Source organism: Stegostoma tigrinum, chromosome 20 (assembly GCF_030684315.1).
Source record: "Stegostoma tigrinum isolate sSteTig4 chromosome 20, sSteTig4.hap1, whole genome shotgun sequence".
Lineage (NCBI taxonomy): Eukaryota > Metazoa > Chordata > Chondrichthyes > Orectolobiformes > Stegostomatidae > Stegostoma > Stegostoma tigrinum.
Window position 1 is genome coordinate 37,871,170 of NC_081373.1, and position 19,939 is coordinate 37,891,108.

Genomic DNA, 19,939 nt, shown 5'->3' on the forward strand with positions numbered 1-19,939 from the left:
TCATTGTTGCTGTTTGATATGTTAGATGTGGAAAAGTTGCAGGCTACATCTCTGATCTTGGTTACTTGGATGAATATGAGGCAAGAAACAAAATGCATTGCAAAACTCTTCATTTTTAGTGACTCAGCTGCCTTATGTGTATGATTATGTAGAAAATTCATTTACAGATCTGAATTCTAAACTGTTTTTAATGTTTGATGAGTGTTTAATGAATAAAAATGTGAAAACAGGCTGATAAGCAATAAATCTCACATATTGTGCAGTTTTTAACAGTTTTTGGTTGGGGCTCAAATGCAGTACCTTTTGGGAACTTATGTATCCCAGACTTATGACTTTCTATTCAAGACTTGAATATGTGCTGTTTCAAAGAATATGCTCCTGGCATGCAACAGGAATATGAAGCTCGCAATCTAACCTGAAATACATTAATGTAAGATTGTGAAGAAAAGAATTAGAGATGAAGGGAAAAGCTTTAGCTAATTGAAATTACTTATTGACCCGAAAGGGACCACTGATCGATTTGGAGGTTGGAAGCTCTGAGGACTGCCATGAAAAGGTGACAGCCTAAATCAGGCCTTGGGAATTCGCGATCCACTCACTACAAAACCTTCAATTCCGATTCCCTTTAAAGAAAGGATATTATTAATGTGGAAAGGGTGCAAAGAAAAATTCACAATTTTACTGAGACTGGAGGGCTTGAGTTATAAGGTGAGGTTATGCCATAAGACATGGGAGCAGAAATTAGGCCATTTGGCTCATTGAGTCTGCTCCACCATTCAATTATGGTTAATAAGTCTCTCAATCCCATTCTCCTATTTTCTTCCCTTGATAATCAGACACCTATCTATCTCTGTCTTAAATGTACTCAATGACCTGGCCTCCACAGCCTTCTGTGGTAGTGAATTCCACAGATTCACCACTCTCTGGCTGAAGGTTGATAGACTGATACCTTTATGCCGAGAATGTAGGAGGCTAAAGGGGGCCCTTATAGATATTTATAAAATCATGAGGGGCATAGATAAAATGCATAGCCAATGCTTCTTGTTTTCTTTCAGAGTTGAGTATTTTGCTTTGATAATATGCATGCTGGTGTTTTGTTCTCAGATAGTGAAGAGTGCACCATATGCTACGGATCCAAACTACTACCAAAGTGTGAGAAGTGGGGATTTGAAAGAGCCACATACCTGTGAACCTACACGAAGGTTGTACTCCAGAAATGAAATGGAAGAAACAAAGTATGTTCTCTAATTTGTTTTTTGTTACATTCTCTGTGTGCCTGATTGTGTGCCTGATTGGAAAGGTAACAAGTTTATTTTGTATTCTTTATTTTTTTTAAGTCTTGGGAATTTAGAACAATGGGAATGGAGGTCAGGGCAGTTGAATGTTCCTCCTGCAGAATGTGGGAGGTAAGGGTCACCACTAGTGTCCCTGCTGACTACATCTGCGGTAAGTGCTCCCAACTCGAGCTCCTTGAAAACCGCGTTAGGGAACTGGAGCTGGAGCTGGATGAACTTCGGATCATTCAGGAGGCAGAGAGGCTTATTGAGAGGAGTTACAAGGGGGTAGTCACTCCTCAAGTACAGGAAAAAGGCAGATGGGTTACGGTCAGGGGACGGAAAGGGAACCGGCAGGCAGTGCAGGGATCCCCTGTGGCCATTCCCCTCAACAATAAGTACACCGTTTTGGATACTGTAGGGGGGGAAGACTTACCAGGGGAAAGCAGTGAGGCACAGGTCTCTGGCACAGAGTCTGTCCCTGCTGCTCAGAAGGGAAGGGGGAAGAGGAGCGGAGCAGTAGTCATTGGGGACTCCATAGTTAGGGGGACAGATAGGAGGTTCTGTGGGGACGAGAAAGACTCATGGTTGGTGTGTTGCCTCCCAGGTGCCAGGGTGCGTGATGTCTCTGATCGTGTTTTTGGGATCCTAAAGGGGGAGGGGGAGCAGCCCCAAGTCGTGGTCCACATTGACACCAATGACATAGGTAGGAAGAGAGATGGGGATTTAAGGCAGAAATTCAGGGAGCTAGAATGGAAGCTGAGAGCTAGGACGAACAGAGTTGTTGTCTCTGGTTTGTTGCCCGTGCCACGTGCTAGTGAGGTGAGGAATTGGGAGAGAGAGGAGTTGAACACGTGGCTACAGGGATGGTGCAGGAGGGAGGGTTTTGGATTCTTGGATAATTGGGGCTCTTTCTGGGGTGGGTGGAACCTCTACAAGCAAGATGGTCTTCACTTGAACCAGAGGGGTACCGATATCCTGGGGGGGGGTGGGGGGGGAGTTTGCTCAGGCTATTTGGGTGGGTTTAAACTAATACAGCAGGGGGATGGGCACCAAAATTGTAGTTCGAGTATAGAAAAGGTTGAGAGTAGGGTGCTCCGAAATGACGTTTCAGGGAAGCAAGATGGCACCGGCAAGCAAGAAGTTGGATTGAAGTGTGTCTACTTCAATGCCAGGAGCGTCCGGAATAAGGTGGGTGAACTTGCAGCATGGGTTGGTACCTGGGACTTCGATGTTGTGGCCATTTCGGAGACATGGATAGAGCAGGGACAGGAATGGTTGTTGCAGGTTCCGGGATTTAGATGTTTCAGTAAGAACAGAGAAGATGGTAAAAGGGGCAGAGGTGTGGCATTGTTGGTCAAGGACAGTATAACAGTTGCAGATTTGATGTTTGGGGACTCATCAACTGAGGTAGTATGGGCTGAGGTTAGAAACAGGAAAGGAGAAGTCACCCTGTTGGGAGTTTTCTATAGGCCTCCAAATAGTTCCAGAGATGTAGAGGAAAGGATAGCAAAGATGATTCTCGATAGGAGTGAGAGAGACAGGGTAGTTGTCATGGGGGACTTCAACTTCCAACTATTAACTGGGAACACTATAGTTTGAGTACTATAGATGGGTCAGTTTTTGTCCAGTGTGTACAGGAGGGCTTCCTGACACAGTATGTAGATAGGCCAACAAGGGGCCAAGCCACATTAGATTTGGTACTGGGTAACGAGCCTGGCCAGGTGTTAGATTTGGAAGTAAGTGAGCACTTTGGTGATAGCGATCACAATTCTGTTATGTTTACTTTAGTGATGGAAAGAGATAGGTGTATACCACTGGGCAAGAGTTATAGCTGGGGGAAAGGCAATTACGATGAGATTATGCAAGATTTGGGAGCATAGGATGGGGAAGGAAACTGCAGGGGATGGGCACATTAGAAATGTGGAGCTTATTCAAGGAAAAGCTCCTGTGTGTCCTAGATAAGTATGTACCTGTCAGGCAGGGAGGAAGCTGTAGAGCGCGGGAGCGGTGGTTTACGAAGGAGGTGGAATCTCTGGTCAAGTGGAAGAAGAAGGCTTATGTTAGGATGAGATGTGAAGGTTCAGTTAGGGCACTTGAGGGCTGCGAGGTAGCCAGGAAAGACCTAAAGAGAGAGCTCAGAAGAGCCAGGAGGAGACATGAGAATTTGTTGGCGGATAGGATCAGGGTAAACCCTAAGGCTTTCTATCGGTATTTAAGGAATAAAAGAATAACGAAAGTAAGATTAGGGCCAATCGAGGATAGTAGTGGTAAGTTGTGTGTGGAGTCAGAGGAGATAGGGGAAGCACTAAATGAATATTTATCAACAGTATTCACTCCAGAAAACGACAATGTTGTCGAGGAGAATACTGAGATACAGGCTACAAGACTAGGTGGGATTGAGGTTCACAAGGAAGGAGTATTAGAAATCCTTCAGAAGGTGAAGATAAATAAGTCCCCTGGGCCAGATGGGATTTATCCTCGGATCCTCTGGGAAGCCAGGGAGGAGATGGCCGAGCCTTTGGCATTGATCTTTAACTCGTCATTGTCTACAGGAATAGTGCCAGATGACTGGAGGATAGCAAATGTGGTTCCCCTGTTCAAGAAGGGGAGTAGAGACAACCCTGGTAATTATAGAACAGTGAGCCTTACCTCAGTTGTTGGCAAAGTGTTGGAAAAGGAATTTACATGTTTCAGTAAGAGTAAACCGGTTGATGTGGTGTATCTGGATTTCAGCAAGGCATTTGATAAGGTTCCCCACAATAGGCTATTGTACAAAATGCGGAGGAATGGAATTGTTGGAGATATAGCAGTTTGGATCGGAAATTGGCTTGCTGAAAGAAGACAGAGGGTGGTAGTTGATGGGAACTATTCATCCTGGAGACCAGTTACTAGTGGCGTACCGCAAGGGTCGGTGTTGGGTCCACTGCTGTTTGTCATTTTTATAAATGACCTGGATGAGGGCGTAGAAGGATGGGTTAGTAAATTTGCAGACGACACTAAGGTCGGTGGAGTTGTGGATAGTGACGAAGGATGCTGTAGGTTGCAGAGAGACATAGATAAGCTGCAGAGCTGGGCTGAGAGGTGGCAAATGGAGTTTAATGCAGACAAGTGTGAGGTGATGCACTTTGGTAGGAGTAACCAGAGGGCAAAGTACAGGGCTAATGGTAAGATTCTTAGTAGTGTAGATGAGCAGAGAGATCTCGGTGTCCATGTACACAGATCCTTGAAAGTTACCACCCAGGTTGACAGGGCTGTTAAGAAGGCATACAGTGTTTTAGCTTTTATTAATAGAGGGATCGAGTTCCGGAACCAAGAGGTTATGCTGTAGCTGTACAAAACTCTAGTGCGGCCGCACTTGGAGTATTGTGTACAGTTCTGGTCACCGCATTATAAGAAGGATGTGGAAGATTTGGAAAGGGTGCAGAGGAGATTTACTAGGATGTTGCCTAGTATGGAGGGAAGGTCTTACGAGGAAAGGCTGAGGGACTTGAGGCTGTTTTCATTAGAGAGAAGAAGGTTGAGAGGTGACTTAATTGAAACATATAAAATAATCAGAGGGTTAGATAGGGTGGATAGGGAGAGCCTTTCTCCTAGGATGGTGACAGCGAGCACGACGGAGCATGGCTTTAAATTGAGGGGTGAAAGATATAGAACAGATGTCAGAGGTAGTTTCTTTACTCAGAGAGTAGTAAGGGAATGGAACGCTTTGCCTGTAACGGTAGTAGATTCGCCAACTTCAGGTACATTTAAGTCGTCATTGGATAAGCATATGGACGTACATGGAATAGTGTAGGTTAGATGGGCTTGAGATCGGTATGACATGTCGGCTCAACATCGAGGGCCGAAGGGCCTGTACTGTGCAGTAATGTTCTATGTTCTATGTTCTAAATGCTCATCAATACTAGGACAACATAAATATTCAAAAAACATTTTTTTATCTTAAATAATATCTTTTCTTATTTACACTGTTCAAAACTTCCCTTAAAAGCTAGATTAGTTAGTTTGAATGAGATTGTTTGATGTGAAAGATATTCTCTCCTTACTTTCCTTTCAGCACCTTAGTTATCTTCTACGTGAAGATGTAATTAATTTGTTTTACAAATCTGGCTCAATTTGTAAATATTTTCTTTAACAAAGGATATTTTTTGTTGTTGTAAGGAAATATGATACCTAAACACCATAACCTTACCTTATCCAGCTTGCTCCTCTGTAGATTTTAGACCTACATTATTTAGTCAATTGCAGATGTAAGTTTGGTTTTCTATTTCATGATTTGAACTGTTTTTGCAACTATTTTCACCATATTATTTACCAAGATTTATCTATAGCTTTTTTGTGTTGCTTTCACACAGACATGCTACTTTCTTTCTCATTATAAGTTTTAGTAATATTTAATTGGAGTATTAAAATAGAGCCACAATACTGCTCTATAACATTTTTAAAAATAGCACATGCTAGATCTTTGAACTATGGAAGAAATGCTCCTTTCAAAGTGACTTGGACAATACACATGAAACTGGTGCAGTGTTAGTGATCCAGGAGGCCCAGATTAAAGTCCCACAGCTCAGAGTTTAATGATGGTAACAAGGTCAGCTAGGTGGACCTCATAGAATATGGGTTCCCTGATCGGTGCTGTTAATCTGGTCCAATTAGGGACCCCTGGCTGACAGATAGGAACAGAAGTGTCAGGCATCTGGACACTATGAGAGCTGGCTCTGAGGGAGTGGATCAGTGTCAAGGACTTCCCACATATAAATAAGAGTAACTTGATGACGGGATACCGGCTTCTGTGAAGTTATTTCAAGAGGTGTGTAATAACATTTTGGAACTGGTTGATCAGGAAATATCGACACTAGAGGCAGAAATTCTATTGACCAGGCATTTGACATGCTGTATCAATTGTTCTGATCTTTAGGCTGCCTCAGGGTGCTCTGTAATTAATCTTCAGACTGTGAATGTTAGACTCACACTACACTAAGATTGCTATGGTCAGACACCAACAATAAATGGTAGATGAGGAGGAGTAACAAGAGGTGTGGCATGGGGATTACACGAGGATGATGTGTCCCGAGGATTTCTGCAGAAATCAGCCTTTGGATTTTGGACTTTATTAGAATTTATCTTCCACTGAGATCCATTTTCTGAGAAGGGTCCTGACCTGAACTATCAACTTGCCTGCACCTCTGAAGCTGCCTGGCCTGCTGCGTTCCTCCAGCTCCACACTGTGTTGTCTCTTCCATTGAGATCTGTTTTTGTTTTTTAACTGAATATTTATATTTCCTTTGCTAAAATAAATACACTATTTCTACTGCAGTTTCTCTGGAAGAACAATTTAGAAAGAAAGCAATGACAATAACTTCAGCTGATGTCTTATACTATGTATTTATTTCACTGTGAAGAAAGGTGCATTGTATGTTTAATGTGATCTAACATTTCTATGCTCAGCATTCTGATGTGTCATTGTTTCGGTTTTGAAGGAATGCAAATATTGAGAGCAGATTAATAGAGAATTTTTTTTTGTCAGACACTGCAATTATGGCACCGTTACTTTCTTTAATTTTCTAATTTATTATTTACTCATGATCAAACTTTTACATCTGAAAGTATAAGAGTTAAGTAGTCGTGTCCACATAGTTTCACAAAGCAAGTAAGCAATTTCAATCTTGAATTCAGAGATTCTTTGGAAGTTCAATGTATTTTTATTTATTATTCTGTAGAGCAGTGAAAGATCAAGAACTGAGGGAACGGATTCAGCAACATATCAAACTGCTACGAGAAAGAAGGAAAAGACAAAAAGGAAGCCTTCAAGAAGAATTGGCGACTGCAAAAGCGGATTTAGAAATTGTGTGTTCATCAAACATTCTTGCTTGCATAAGTTAAATTTAGTGTTGTTTTTGTATTTTTATAACCAATTAATTTATTACTTTTTTTGAAGGTTTTTACTAGTAAGAACTATTTAAGAATAGGAATGAGAAAAGCTATCACATTCATGGGAGTCTTTTTGAAAACAAATTCTATTGGGCAACTATTATACTTTTACTTTGAAAGAGAGGCTACTTCTGGTACTGAGACCGTTAACTTTCAGAGAACCAAAGAGAAAGTTAAGCAATCGACAGAATCTGTATTTCAATTATAAGATTTGGTTTACTGATACAAGGAGTCCACAGCTTTTGGGTTCAGCAAGATAATGAGTTAAAGTAGAAACTCTGTTTCTTCACTGAGTGTATGGAAAAGGATAAGACTGTAGGAAAATATATATGTAACTAAGAAGCCCTAAAAAAGAAGTAACACACGACCACTGATCAAAGTAACTGACAACATTGAAGAGATATACATCGCACATTAAAAAGCTTTTATTTTCCAGTTTTACTTCTTGCCACTTGAATGTGCAAAATTGTAAATAAAGGAAGGACATGTGTTCACATAGTGCCTTTCACAACATTCTAAAGCTGCTCTGAGCTGACTTCTGAAACATCGCCATTGGTATGACTAATTTTTGAACAGATACAAGGACGATGTTACTATGTTTGATGTTGTCAACATAGACATTAACCATGTTTTGATAGGTGTCCTATCTTGTAAACCATTCAGAGGAATAAGAGCCATGAAAATTCCAAGGGAAAAAAGTGAGTTGAGTCCAAAATGGGCTCAGAGGCATGGTGCAAAGTATAATGGATCTTTGTGTTTTTGTAACTGCATTGTTATTTCTGTTTGGATTTTCCAGTGTACAGAATGTGACCCTTTGCATTTTGTGTTCTACATCAATGGTCATGACTCACAAGTTTGTAGACATAACAAAATCAATCATTTGATTGATAGTGTGGAAAAAGAAGTGTAAATTGCAGGAGGATACCATGGGACTGGTCAGCTGGGGGCAGTGTGTTATAATGTATTTGGGAGAGCAACCTAATCAAGCAAACAGAGAAGGTTGAGGCTCATCACCACTGACACAATTATGAATGGTCTAGTTAAATTGGATAGGAAGGATTTGGTTTACTTACAGAAAGGTTAGTAACTGAAGGCATAGAGTTAAAGTAATTGGCAGAAGGGTTAAAGATGAGTTGAAGAGAAATGCTTTCAGCTGGAGGGCAGTGGAGGGGTGTGGCTCTGGAAGTCGCTGAAAGACTGATGGAGGCAGAAATACTCATCACATTTAAAAACAAAACATTACTTGCACACCTGAAGTACCACAATCTAAAGATCTTTAAATCGGGAGTCCGAAAGCAGAATTAGATTGGGTCACTTTATTTGAAGTGGCACAGGTATAGCAATGGGCTGAATTGCTTCTGGCTATGCATTTTCTAGTTTGCGCTTTAGGTAAATGTATCATTGGATTTGTACACAGCAAGATTTCACAAACAGTAATGAGATAAGTGAACAGACAATCTACTTCGTCAATCTCCACCAAAAGATGTTGAAGTTTACACAGAGACTTGAATGCAAAACCATCCAGTTGAGCAAAAGGATTAGCTAAATTCAGGATGCTTTATGTTCAGAAGTGATGTTAACAGCGGGAGAAGCGTGTGATTTTATTAATTGTCTTAGCTGACTTACTCCAGTAGAGATGTACATGGAAATAAAATTTTCTTGCTACTGCAATGCCATTATTTTTCAACCAAGAAGAAAACCAGACTAAGCTCTTGACGACCACAAAAAGTAGAAGAACTGGGGTTCTAGCGTGTGGAGGCAGCAAGACCATGTATTCTGAAGTCCAGCCGGCACGGATTCAGTGAGAAAGGACTGTCATTTGTGTTCTTTAAAGATACTTTCCATTATCATTCTGGACTTTTGAACTCTACATTCCCAAGCAAGTCTTTCTTTTACTATTTCAATTCTTTAACAGCATTTAAAGTATCGGTACTTAGGTATCCTGTACCTAATGTGGCACCAAGAGGTGACAGTACAAACCTTTCTCTGCACTCACTCATGTGCACGTGACAATAAAGGCTATTCTAATCTTTCTATTGTTTCTGGCAACATCTACATTACTCAGCTTGTATTGAATGAACAAATCCTGCCCATTCTTTATAACAGGAAAAACCTACTTCAAACATCAAAGCTGCATTTGGTAGAAAAAGGAAGCATAGAAACTAAAGACTTAGTGTTATAAAACAGCCTATTATCTGAATCCTGGTGAACAGCACCATAATAATGTATTTGATGTTTTGTATATGTATAAAATTCCTGTGAATGTAGTACATTTTTCCTTTAAGCTCAGCTGCCATGCTTTCAGTCAGACTGTTCCCATTATGTCAGCCTACTTCAGTCAAATCATATCAATCCATTTTCATCCTACTTATTCTGTTACCATTAGGTGTAGTTAAAGCAAACAGGAACTATTAGAGGAAACAAGGCAAGGGGTATATTGGCTTTCATTGCAAAAGGATTTCAGTCCTGAAGTAGGGATGTCTTACTGCAGTAATACAGGGCTTTAGTGAGACTGTACCTGGAGTATTGCAGATAACAAACTGTGGAGCTGGATGAACACAGCAGGCCAAGCAGCATCTTAGGAGCACAAAAGCTGACATTTCGGGCCTAGACCCTTGATCAGAAAAAGCTCCTCCTGGAGTACTGCACACAATTTTGAGGGGTCTCTTACCTAAGAAATGATATGCTTGCCACAGCGGCAATGCAGCAGATTTTCATTATGCTAATTATGGGGATAGCGGGGACGCCATATGAGAAAAAAATTATCTGTATTCAATAGAGCTAAGAAGGATTCGAGGGGATCTGAATGAAATGTATAAAATTCAAACAGGGCTGTACAGACTGAATGCAGGAGAATGTTTTCCCAGGTTGGGGAACCTAGAACCAGGAGACAAAGTCTCAGGATGTGGGGTGTACCATTTAGGATTGATGTTAGAAAATATATCTTCTATCAAATGTTGTGATCCTGTGGAATTCTTTCTCAAAGAAGGCTGTGGATCTCAAACTAACTCCACATATTCAAGAAAGAGATGGTAATTATTTATATTTTAAAGTCATCAAGGGATATGGAGAGAAAGCAGGAATATGGCATTCAGATAGAGGATCAGCCGTAACCATTTTGAAACACAGTGCAGGCTTGATGATTGAAACGGGAGAAAAAAAAGTCCAGTGCCTTCTTGACACAAGAAATGGGAAATTAAAGGAACTTTAAGTATTGAACAAGCCCTATTATGAACTTAAAACTGAGTGCCTCCCCATAGGAAGTACAGTTTCAATTAGTGTGTATTTGACATTAAAGCTCAGCTGCTGCTGAGTTGCATCTGCTGCAGAACCATGCTTCTCCAATGCTCCACCAGCCCACATCTTCATATCTTCTCTGATCATTTTACAGGTCAGTGTACAACTGCAAGTAATATTAAAGTATAATGTCTGCATGTGTTTTACATTCACATTATTTCAATTTCCACATTCTGTATGCTGCAAATTTCCATAGCATTCTTTAACATGATCAGCCCAAATTTTACATTTCTGAAATGGTACTACTGCAGAAGCCTGTAAACATAGGCAACTGGAAAACCTAACAACAAAATACAGCAGGCAGTGAAATCATTATTCAATGTTTTTCTGCCAAAACTTTTATTTTAGTCAGACCACGATATGCTGAAATGAATGGAATGCTAAACTTGGGAGTTTTAATGTAATGCTTTTATTGCAGATTTTGCAAGCAGGTTTGGACTTATCTAAAAAAGTGTCTTTTGTCTTTTTTGAATTCCTTAATCTTACTTGAAGGTGTCAGTATTGGAAATTTGTACAGTTTCAGTTGATCTTCTTCCTAGATCTTTGTTAGTTCAGGCATGTCATTCCTTCAGGTTGCAATTAGAAGTTAAGCTTATTATTCCAAATTACTTCTGAGCAATCTGGAGCGTGAACTTTTGAAACTTTGTTGAAGTGAACTTTGATTGGAAACCTTACTTTCAAGAGCTTATTTTCACTTCACAGAGTGTCTGATTAAGAGAGATGACACAAGGAAGGAAACTTTACCTCATACGTAGTGTTGATAATAGTGGCAAACAGATAGAAGTAACATTCCATGACAGAGACAGTAAGAGCTGCAGATGCTGGAGTCATAGATAACACAGTGTGTAGTTGGAGGAAAACAGCAGGCCAGGCAGCATCGGAGGAGCAGGAAGATTGATAATACAGGTCAGGACCCTTCTTCAGATGCTTTTTTCTGAAGAAGGGTTTAGACCTGTAACATCAACTCTCCGGCTCCTCTGATGCTATCTTGTCTATCCTCCAGTTCCACGCTGTGTTGTGTCAAATTCTCACATTACTTTCATACGAATATAACTTTTAATCTGTTTAAATATTTCTTTTTCTCTTTTTGTGTAGGCTACAGAACTGAAATCTACACTTGCTAGAAGAAAAATCATAGGGAATCTCTCATAAAATAACATTATTTTGATTGTTGGAGGACCTTTATCCATAAATTCATGTACTATCCATTCCCAAAATGCTATTTTTATCAAGGAATGATAATGGACTATCACAACACTGAAGAATATCTACAGTTGATAATGGAAGTGCAATAAATGGGAATATTGTATTTAATATTCTGTCTAAAGTGAAATTTCATCAATAGCTATGTTCAATTGGTATATGCTGTTCAAAACATGCTACCTTATAATACCTGTCTGCAGCAAGAAATAATTAATAGGTTATTAAAGCTTTTCGTTTGACATATTGTTATAAGGTAGAGATTGACCCCACTCTGATAGCTTAAACCAAAATACCCAGAGAGGAGCACCTCGCCTTATAATCTGTTAAAAGAATTCCCAATCAATTATAAGGGAGTGGTTAATAAAATAAACCCCTGACACTCATAATCAACAAGTAACAATTTATTTATCTAACTCTAACAATGAACAAATTAACTGAACTAATAACAAACTGAATAAACCTCTTCTAGCTACTAACTATTCACGAATAAAACAGAATTCTGATGGCCTCCTTTTATTCAGGAATATTAACTAAGAGTGCTGAAGTCCCTTTATTTAGATTATGCTTTCTCTAAGAGCTGAGAGAGCTAATCTCTTAGCAGATGGTAGTTCGCTCTCTACTGATTCTGCAAATGTCCCCGTCTTTTATACCCTTGATGACATATCAATTTCTTACAATAGGACTGGCCCTATGTGGTCAAAACCATCAGATTTAAATTTAATTGGTTTTTAGCTTCTAAGTACCTGGTTTAAATTAATTGGCTAAGTCAAAACTTGTCTTGATAACAAAACAAAACTGTGTAGCTAACTGTACAGCCTTTATTATAAATATTATAATTCAGATGCTCTGTGCACCTGCAAACCCATTAACTATCCGCAGACTTTTGTTTTAAATCTCCAAGCCTCTAAAAAGCAGATAATCTTTTAAAGAGACCACACACTGTTTTCGCTCCCAACATTTTATAAACATCAATATTATACAAACACCAATTTCTACCATCCTTCCTTCCAATCCACAAGTACTCTGCTCAACTTCACAACAACTCCTGCCTTAAAAAAAGAACCATCACTATAAAAAGATGGCTTCATTTTTTAAAACCTTAATGTTATTATGACTAGATCCACGGGTCATTAATCTAGAGTTACACATTTCATAAATTCTATAAATATATTTTACATACATATAACATTGAACATTGCCGTTCCTATCTTATATACACACTTTTCTGTTAAACCTGCGATAATGCATCTGCAATAACATTTTCATGACCCGCAACATGTACAATCTGTAAATTAAATGCTTGTAACATAAGTCTCCAACAAAATAATCTGGTGTTAATGTCCTTAAGTATTTAAAAAATATCAAAGCATTGCAATCGTTATACATAACTGTCTCTGATACATTGTTCGCAATGGAAATATTAAAATGTTGTAAGGTCAGTAGCAATCTGAATAATTCTTTTTCGATGGTTGAGTATCTTCTCTGGTTGATACTAAGTTTATTTGAAAAATAACTGATTGGCCTTTCAATTCCACAATCATCCTCCTGTAACAACACAGTTCCAACCCCGCCATTGCTTGTGTCAATGGCAACTTTAAAGGGTTTCAAGACATTTGATGTGTCTAAAACTGGTGTGGTTGTTAACACTGCTTTTAAATTCTCAAAAGCCCCGTGTCATTGTTAAGTCCACCGATATTTCATCTTTTTTAACATCTGTCAGCCCTGCCACCACATTACTAAGGTTTGGTACAAATTTCCCAGAGAATCTGCTCAATTCCAAAAATTATAGATTTTCCTTCTTTGAGGATGGTCTTGGAAATTCCTCAAAGGCCTCCATCTTCACATTCCTCCGTATCATCCGTCCGTGTCTGACGATGTGCCCTATGAACGTCACTTCCATTTTTGTGAATTCTGTTTTTTTCACCAAGTTTATGACCAACCATGCCTTCTGTGTCTCAAAGAATTCTGTCAAATGCTCACAATTGGCTAAAGATCACTAAGGCATATGTGTAGACAGTGCAATTAGTTAACCCTGCCATAACTCTGTTCATAAGTATTTGAAAAGTGGCTGGTGCAATTTTTATTCCGAAGGGTATTACTTTGAATTGATATAGCCCATGTGGGTTTACAAAAGCAGAAATTTCTTTCACTTTCTTCAACAAAGGTACTTGCCACTAACCGCGAAGCAAGTCCAACTTTGTGATCTAAGTGGCTTGTCCTAATTTTTCCACACAGTCCTCCAGCCTTGGAATTGGCATGAATCTGATTTGGTCATGGCGTTGCTCTTCTGATAATTTATGCAGAATCATTGAGTACCATCAGGTTTGGGAACCAACATGATTGGCGACCTCTGCTTGTTTTGATTCGGCTCAATGATGTCATCTTGGAGCATCACTTTCCCTACCTTCTGAACTTGCACTGCTTTGAGAGGATTATACCTGTAAGGGCATTGTTGTATTGGAACAGCATTCTCTATGTCAATCTCAAGTACTATAGCATTAGTCCACCCCATTCTATTTTTACATATGGCCTCATAGCGCTGCACAAATCTTTCAATTCAGTTCTCTGTTCCTGGGACTGATAACTCACTATCCTATCCCATTCTTTAAGGTCTATTTCATTATTCAATTTATTCTGAGGCACATCAAAATCAAAATCATCTGGATTTGAGTCCTCACACTGAGTGGCAGTAACTAATACCTGTTTCTCAGTTCCCTTTCCCTGTCACAGTTGCAGCATGTTCATGTGACGTACCCGATAATTTTTTTTTCCTATCTGCCATTTTACCAGGTAATCCAAGTGACTGACTTTCCTGTCAATCTGATAGGGACAACTAAACCTTGCTTTGTCACCACAAGTAACAACACTAATACTCTTCCTCATGGGCAAATGTATGAATTGTGGATTTCTTATCTGCTTCGTGCTTCATTAGACGCTATGCCATCTTCAAATGTAGTCTAGCTAATTTATTTACTCTGTTTACTCTTTCTCTCATCTCAGATGCATAATCCAACAGTGAGATCTCTGACTTTAGACGTATTAATTTTTCCTTAATTAATTTTAAAGGGCCTCTTACTTCATTTCTGAATATCAATTCAAATGGAGTAAACTGGATTGATTCATTTGAACAACTCTAATAGCAAATCAAATAAATGGGATACCTTTGTCCCAATCATTTGGGTAACCCTTGCAATAAGCCCACAGCATGGTCTTTAGGGTCTGATGCCACCTTTCCAACAATGCAACAATATTCAATAACGTTCAAGTATATTGTTTAATTTACTAAAATGCAGCATATTACATACTTCAAATTATTAATATAACTCAATGTTTGTAGTAATTTCCTTCTCATCCATCATGATTTAGAGTAGAAACAAATTAGTGGCTATTGTCACTGATAATTCATCGAGGTGTTTCCTTGTCTTTGGTAATTTAGATGAAGTGGGAACCTTTTATGTATGAACTTAAGTTCATGGTTTTAGCCAGTTATTACAGGTGCTTAACCACCTGTAATAATGCCAAAAAAGCTCACTCTCCTCACCAACATGGGTATGAGAATTTATCATAAATTTTGTGGTACCAACTTAGCACTCACCAGCTAATTCAACATACTCCTAGTGCATAGAATGAGATTTTTCTCACATTATACTGTAACCCATCATAACGAACTAGGAGACATCATAACAAACTAGCCACAGGGTATTATGTGAATGCCAAAATGGCCTTTGGCATCAAGCTATTTGTTTTTTAATTATAATTTTGAATTTTATAGATGCGATTAATTAGCCTCAATGGACAGTGAAATTAAAAGCTTTGCAATATTGTTTTATAATAGCTATCTATTGCTCCATTGGTCTCCTATTGTCTTCAGGTGTATGTCTCATGAAAACCTTTCGCTGTGTTTAAGAGTCTCAATAACAAAACAGTGGACAAATTTTCACCAATAGCATCTCTTGTTTGACCAATATGCAGAGTATATACTATGTGCCTATGGGAACAAGTTCCATTGCTTCAATCCAAAGGAAGAAGTGCAAATTAGAAAGTGATGAAATGTAGAGACTGAAATAACAAGGTGTGGAGCTGGATGAACACAACAGGCCAAACAGTATCAGAGGAGCAGGAAGGCTGATGTTTCAGGCCTGACCCTTCTTCAGAAATAAGGGAGGGAAGGGGGTTCTGAAATAAATAGGGAGATAGGGGGAGGCGGATAGAAGATGGATAGAGGAGAAGATAGGTGGAGAGGAGACAGACCGGTCAAAGAGGTGGGGATGAAGCCAGTAAGGATGAGTATAGGTGAGGAGGTAGGAATTCTCCAGCATCTGCAGTTCCTACTATCTCTAAAATTTAGAGACTTACAGCTTTTTCAAGGCATATTGTTGCAGTTTAAGCATTAATGAGCTGGATAGGATTAACCTATCCTGCAGGATGTTGGCTTCAAAAGTGTTCTGGTAACAACTGCAAAGACACTCGATCCTCAAGAAAAGGATGAACTTTCCCTATGCCGTTAATAACGCTGCCTGCCTAAAGCACTGCAATCTACTTTGGCTCACATATTGTCCAATTGATTATTATTTAAACTTTAAATTACACTTTACTGACACTGATCTCTGTCAATAAGAAAAAAAATTATTTTGAACAAAATTATCTTCAAGGGGAAAATAACGGCAGAAGTTCTACCTTAACCCTCTTCTTGTTACCTGCATTTTATCCAACTAAAAATATTTAAAATTATAATTTCTGCATTATATTGCTTCTGGTGCGAAATGGAAACTGAACCTTTAAAGTGAGAGCGCTTGCCCTTAATATCTAGGCAGCATTAGATCATGTATGGCATTGAGGACCTTGAGCAAAACTAGACTCAACTGGAATTAGAGGAAATGCTGGAAGAGCATACAGGAGGATTTTTTGGTTGTTGGTGGTGAGTCATATTGGCTCCAGGACATCTTTGCAGGAGTTTGTCATAGTAGTGCCCCGGGCTCAAACATCCACAGCTAATTGATCAATGACCTTCCTTCCAATCATAAGGTCAGAAGTGTGTTAGTGATGAATGCAACTTCTAAAATATTAGGCAGTCCATGGATAAATGCAATGAGACCTGGAAAATATCTAGGCTTGGACTGAACATTCACATAAGTGGGCAATGGCCATTTCAAGCAAGAGAAAAACTAACTTGTCATTTAATGGCATTACCACTGCTGACTTCCCTATTGTCAACATCCTAGGGGTTACCATTGATCAGAAACTGAATTGGGCTGGCCAATTAAATAGGATCTACAACAGCAGGTCAAGGTTTGGGAATTATGCAGAAAATAACTGCCCTACTGACTCCCCAAAGTCTTTCTACCATTGATAAGGCACAAGTCATGAGTACGATGGAATACTCCCCACATTTCTGGATAAGTGTAACTCAAACATTACTCAAGAAACTCAATACCATCCAGGATGAAGCACCCCACATGATTGGTTTCATGTCCACCAGCATCCACTGCTGACACTCAGTAGCAGCAGTGTGTACCACCCACAAGATGCACTGCAATAATTCACTGAAGCTCCTTAGAAACCTTCCAAACCCGTGACCATTACCAGCTAGAAGGACAAGGACAGTAGATTACAGAAACACTACCACCTGCAAGTTCCCTTCCAATCCACTCACTGTCCTGACTTGGAAATATATCATCCTTCCTTCTTGTGTCATTGAGTCAAAGTGTTGAACTCCTTCCCTGATGGTATTGTGGGCATACCTACACCAAATGGACCGCAGCATTTCAAGAAGGCAGCTCACCACCACTTTGGCAAAGGCAGCTAAGGGTTGACAATAAATGCTGACCCATGCAGCTCTGCCCATATCTATGAATGAATAAAGGAGTATCCACTAGTTGGATACAGTTTCAAATAAAATGAACCGTGGAATCTTGTAGGCTCATTTGACTTGGTGGTTAAAGCATTTATACCTAAATGGCAGTCATCAAAAATTAGCAACAATTTTGAAAGAGAATGTTGCTGAATGAGATCATTTGTAATTAGGCAATACCATCACAAATTGATAGTGAACAGGCAGAGAGAAAAAATAAAGTTTTAAATCAAATTGGAAGGTTAGATACAGATTGCTACATTCAACATGCTACCTCAATAAATGGGCTTTTTTTTTACTCTGACAATCGCTATACCTTTGGTGTAGTACTCATTGATATGGTAACATGGAGTTGTTAGAGGATAAGGGTGTACAGCATGAGGGAGCAACTGTGGTATTAGTCAAAGCTGCCAGACTACCACTAAAGGCAGCAACGATCAAGGATAAAGTAGACCAGATGAGAACTACCTTCAAAGTAGCTAGCCAAGTGCAGATGAGGCAATTAAGGAAGACGTAGCATGTGGGTCTCAATGCTGAATGGCAGAGACAGTAAGTACACTTGAGGAGTTGAACAATGTAGATTTAAACAGAGACACAGAAGAGGAGAGAAGGTGATGGGAAAAACAGAATGGCAAAATACACTAATTTGATCTGATTTGTGGTTGCCATGTATATCTAAGTGCAATGAAAAGTTTTGTTTTGTGAGCAGTTCAGGCAGATCATAACATGCAAGAACATGCAGATCATAGGGTGTTGAGACAAAGCAAGGCATACAGGGTTACAACTGCACAGGAGGTGCACAAAAGCAAGGTCTTTGATGGTATCTGGCAGTAAGAGAAAAGGGGTGGTAGCACCATGCTGCAGTCAGCATAACTTTATGAAAACATAGAAGGAAATGCACACTATTGATGGAAGAAATGGGCAGCTGCTGGTAGTGGCAAGGAATGGCAACAGACACAACAAAACTTTGTGAGCGAAGCTTGGTAAATGGCTTACATAACCTGGGAAGATCAGTCAAAGTCCACACGTTGTATAATCTCCCATCTCAGGGGCTGTGGGAGCAATTACAAATAGCATTCCCACAGAGTGGGAAGACCTATTTTTTGGCTAGAATAGACCAATTTATGAATTGGGTAAACCCATTATCCCAAATGGGTTTGTTCATCTACGACTGTTGCATGAGTAATGGTCAAAATTGTAGACCCGAAATGGGATTTGATGAACATTCATTGAGAAATAGGAGCTCCAGAAACAATGAAATGGCCCCACATTCCAGCTACCAACTAACGGCAAGGACATAATTCATTGTTCTAGTAAAGGGCCATGATGGTTTTGGCTACAAGAATATCAAACCACGACATCAACCACTATCAAAACAATATCTACAAATAAGGGAAAGTGCAGATGCTGAGGCCAGTGTTGGACTAGTGTTGGAAAAGGATAATAAAGTTTTATAAGAATATGTACACCATGAGCTGGTACCCAGTATTCTAAACTTCTCTGATATTGGATTGCCTGGCTGGCGTTCAATTCAGACTCAATCAATATGTACAGCCTTGGTAAAATAAGTGACCTCACAGCTGGTTTGGTCTAGCAATGGAAGGAATGTCAATGGCTATGCTCCTTGCTTGGGGAAATGTTCAAATGCAACATAGCCTGGCCTCTGATTCTACCTTGGGCATTTAATGCAGGGGCCTCAGGTGTAAATGTGATTGATTGATCAAAGCAAACAGACATTCAGTTTCCAACTTAAGAAATTTCTGGAAAAAAGGACAAGTAACCTAGAACAACTAACTTGGTATAGACCAAGACCTGACATGGTTAATTCAGAGCATGGCCACTGGCAGGAGAGTCATGCACAGACCATTAACTGATTGAACAATGTGCGAAAAATACCGCAGACATTGAGATCAGGAATGGTCAGCACTAATGCATCATGCATGCTCGTGCAAATAAGAGACAATCTGAGATAAATTCACAAGGATGTGGTATCCCTGTGGATAACAGGTGTGCATTTGCTTAACTTGTCACAGAATATAGAGTATAGTCTATACAGCTGCCTGCTCAGGAGATTAATAATATGTATATAAAACTGATATGCATATTCTTAAAATAATATGTTAATTGGCATTGTTACAGCAATCCCAGTTATACCAAATTCAACACCTAATGAAATATTACACAGGGTAATGAATATTGGCATTATTATGTAAGATATTATTACATATCTCCATATGTAGTAGAGATAGAAGGTAATACAATAAGCACATGTTAGATAGATGTAGTGGTAGAAGTCTCTTTGGTATGAGACTGAAGAAATAAGGTGTAAGCTTAATGCAACAGCCAATTACACAAGGGAAACTATATGGGCTGCAATAGAATC

At 39.4% G+C, this 19,939-nt stretch overlaps 1 protein-coding gene across 1 annotated transcript in view; it reads left to right on the plus strand.

The window, feature by feature from the left end:
* The window catches only part of LOC125461889 (leucine-rich repeat-containing protein 27-like), a 91,007-nt gene extending 78,167 nt beyond the window's left edge, over positions 1-12,840 (plus strand). The window contains exons 8-10 of the mRNA XM_048551208.2: positions 1,105-1,235; positions 6,995-7,121; positions 11,598-12,840. Of these exons, the coding sequence (XP_048407165.1) occupies positions 1,105-1,235; positions 6,995-7,121; positions 11,598-11,654 (315 nt within the window). The 3' untranslated portion in view covers positions 11,655-12,840. The remainder of the gene's footprint in view (positions 1-1,104; positions 1,236-6,994; positions 7,122-11,597) is intronic.
* The last annotated feature ends 7,099 nt before the right edge of the window (positions 12,841-19,939 follow it).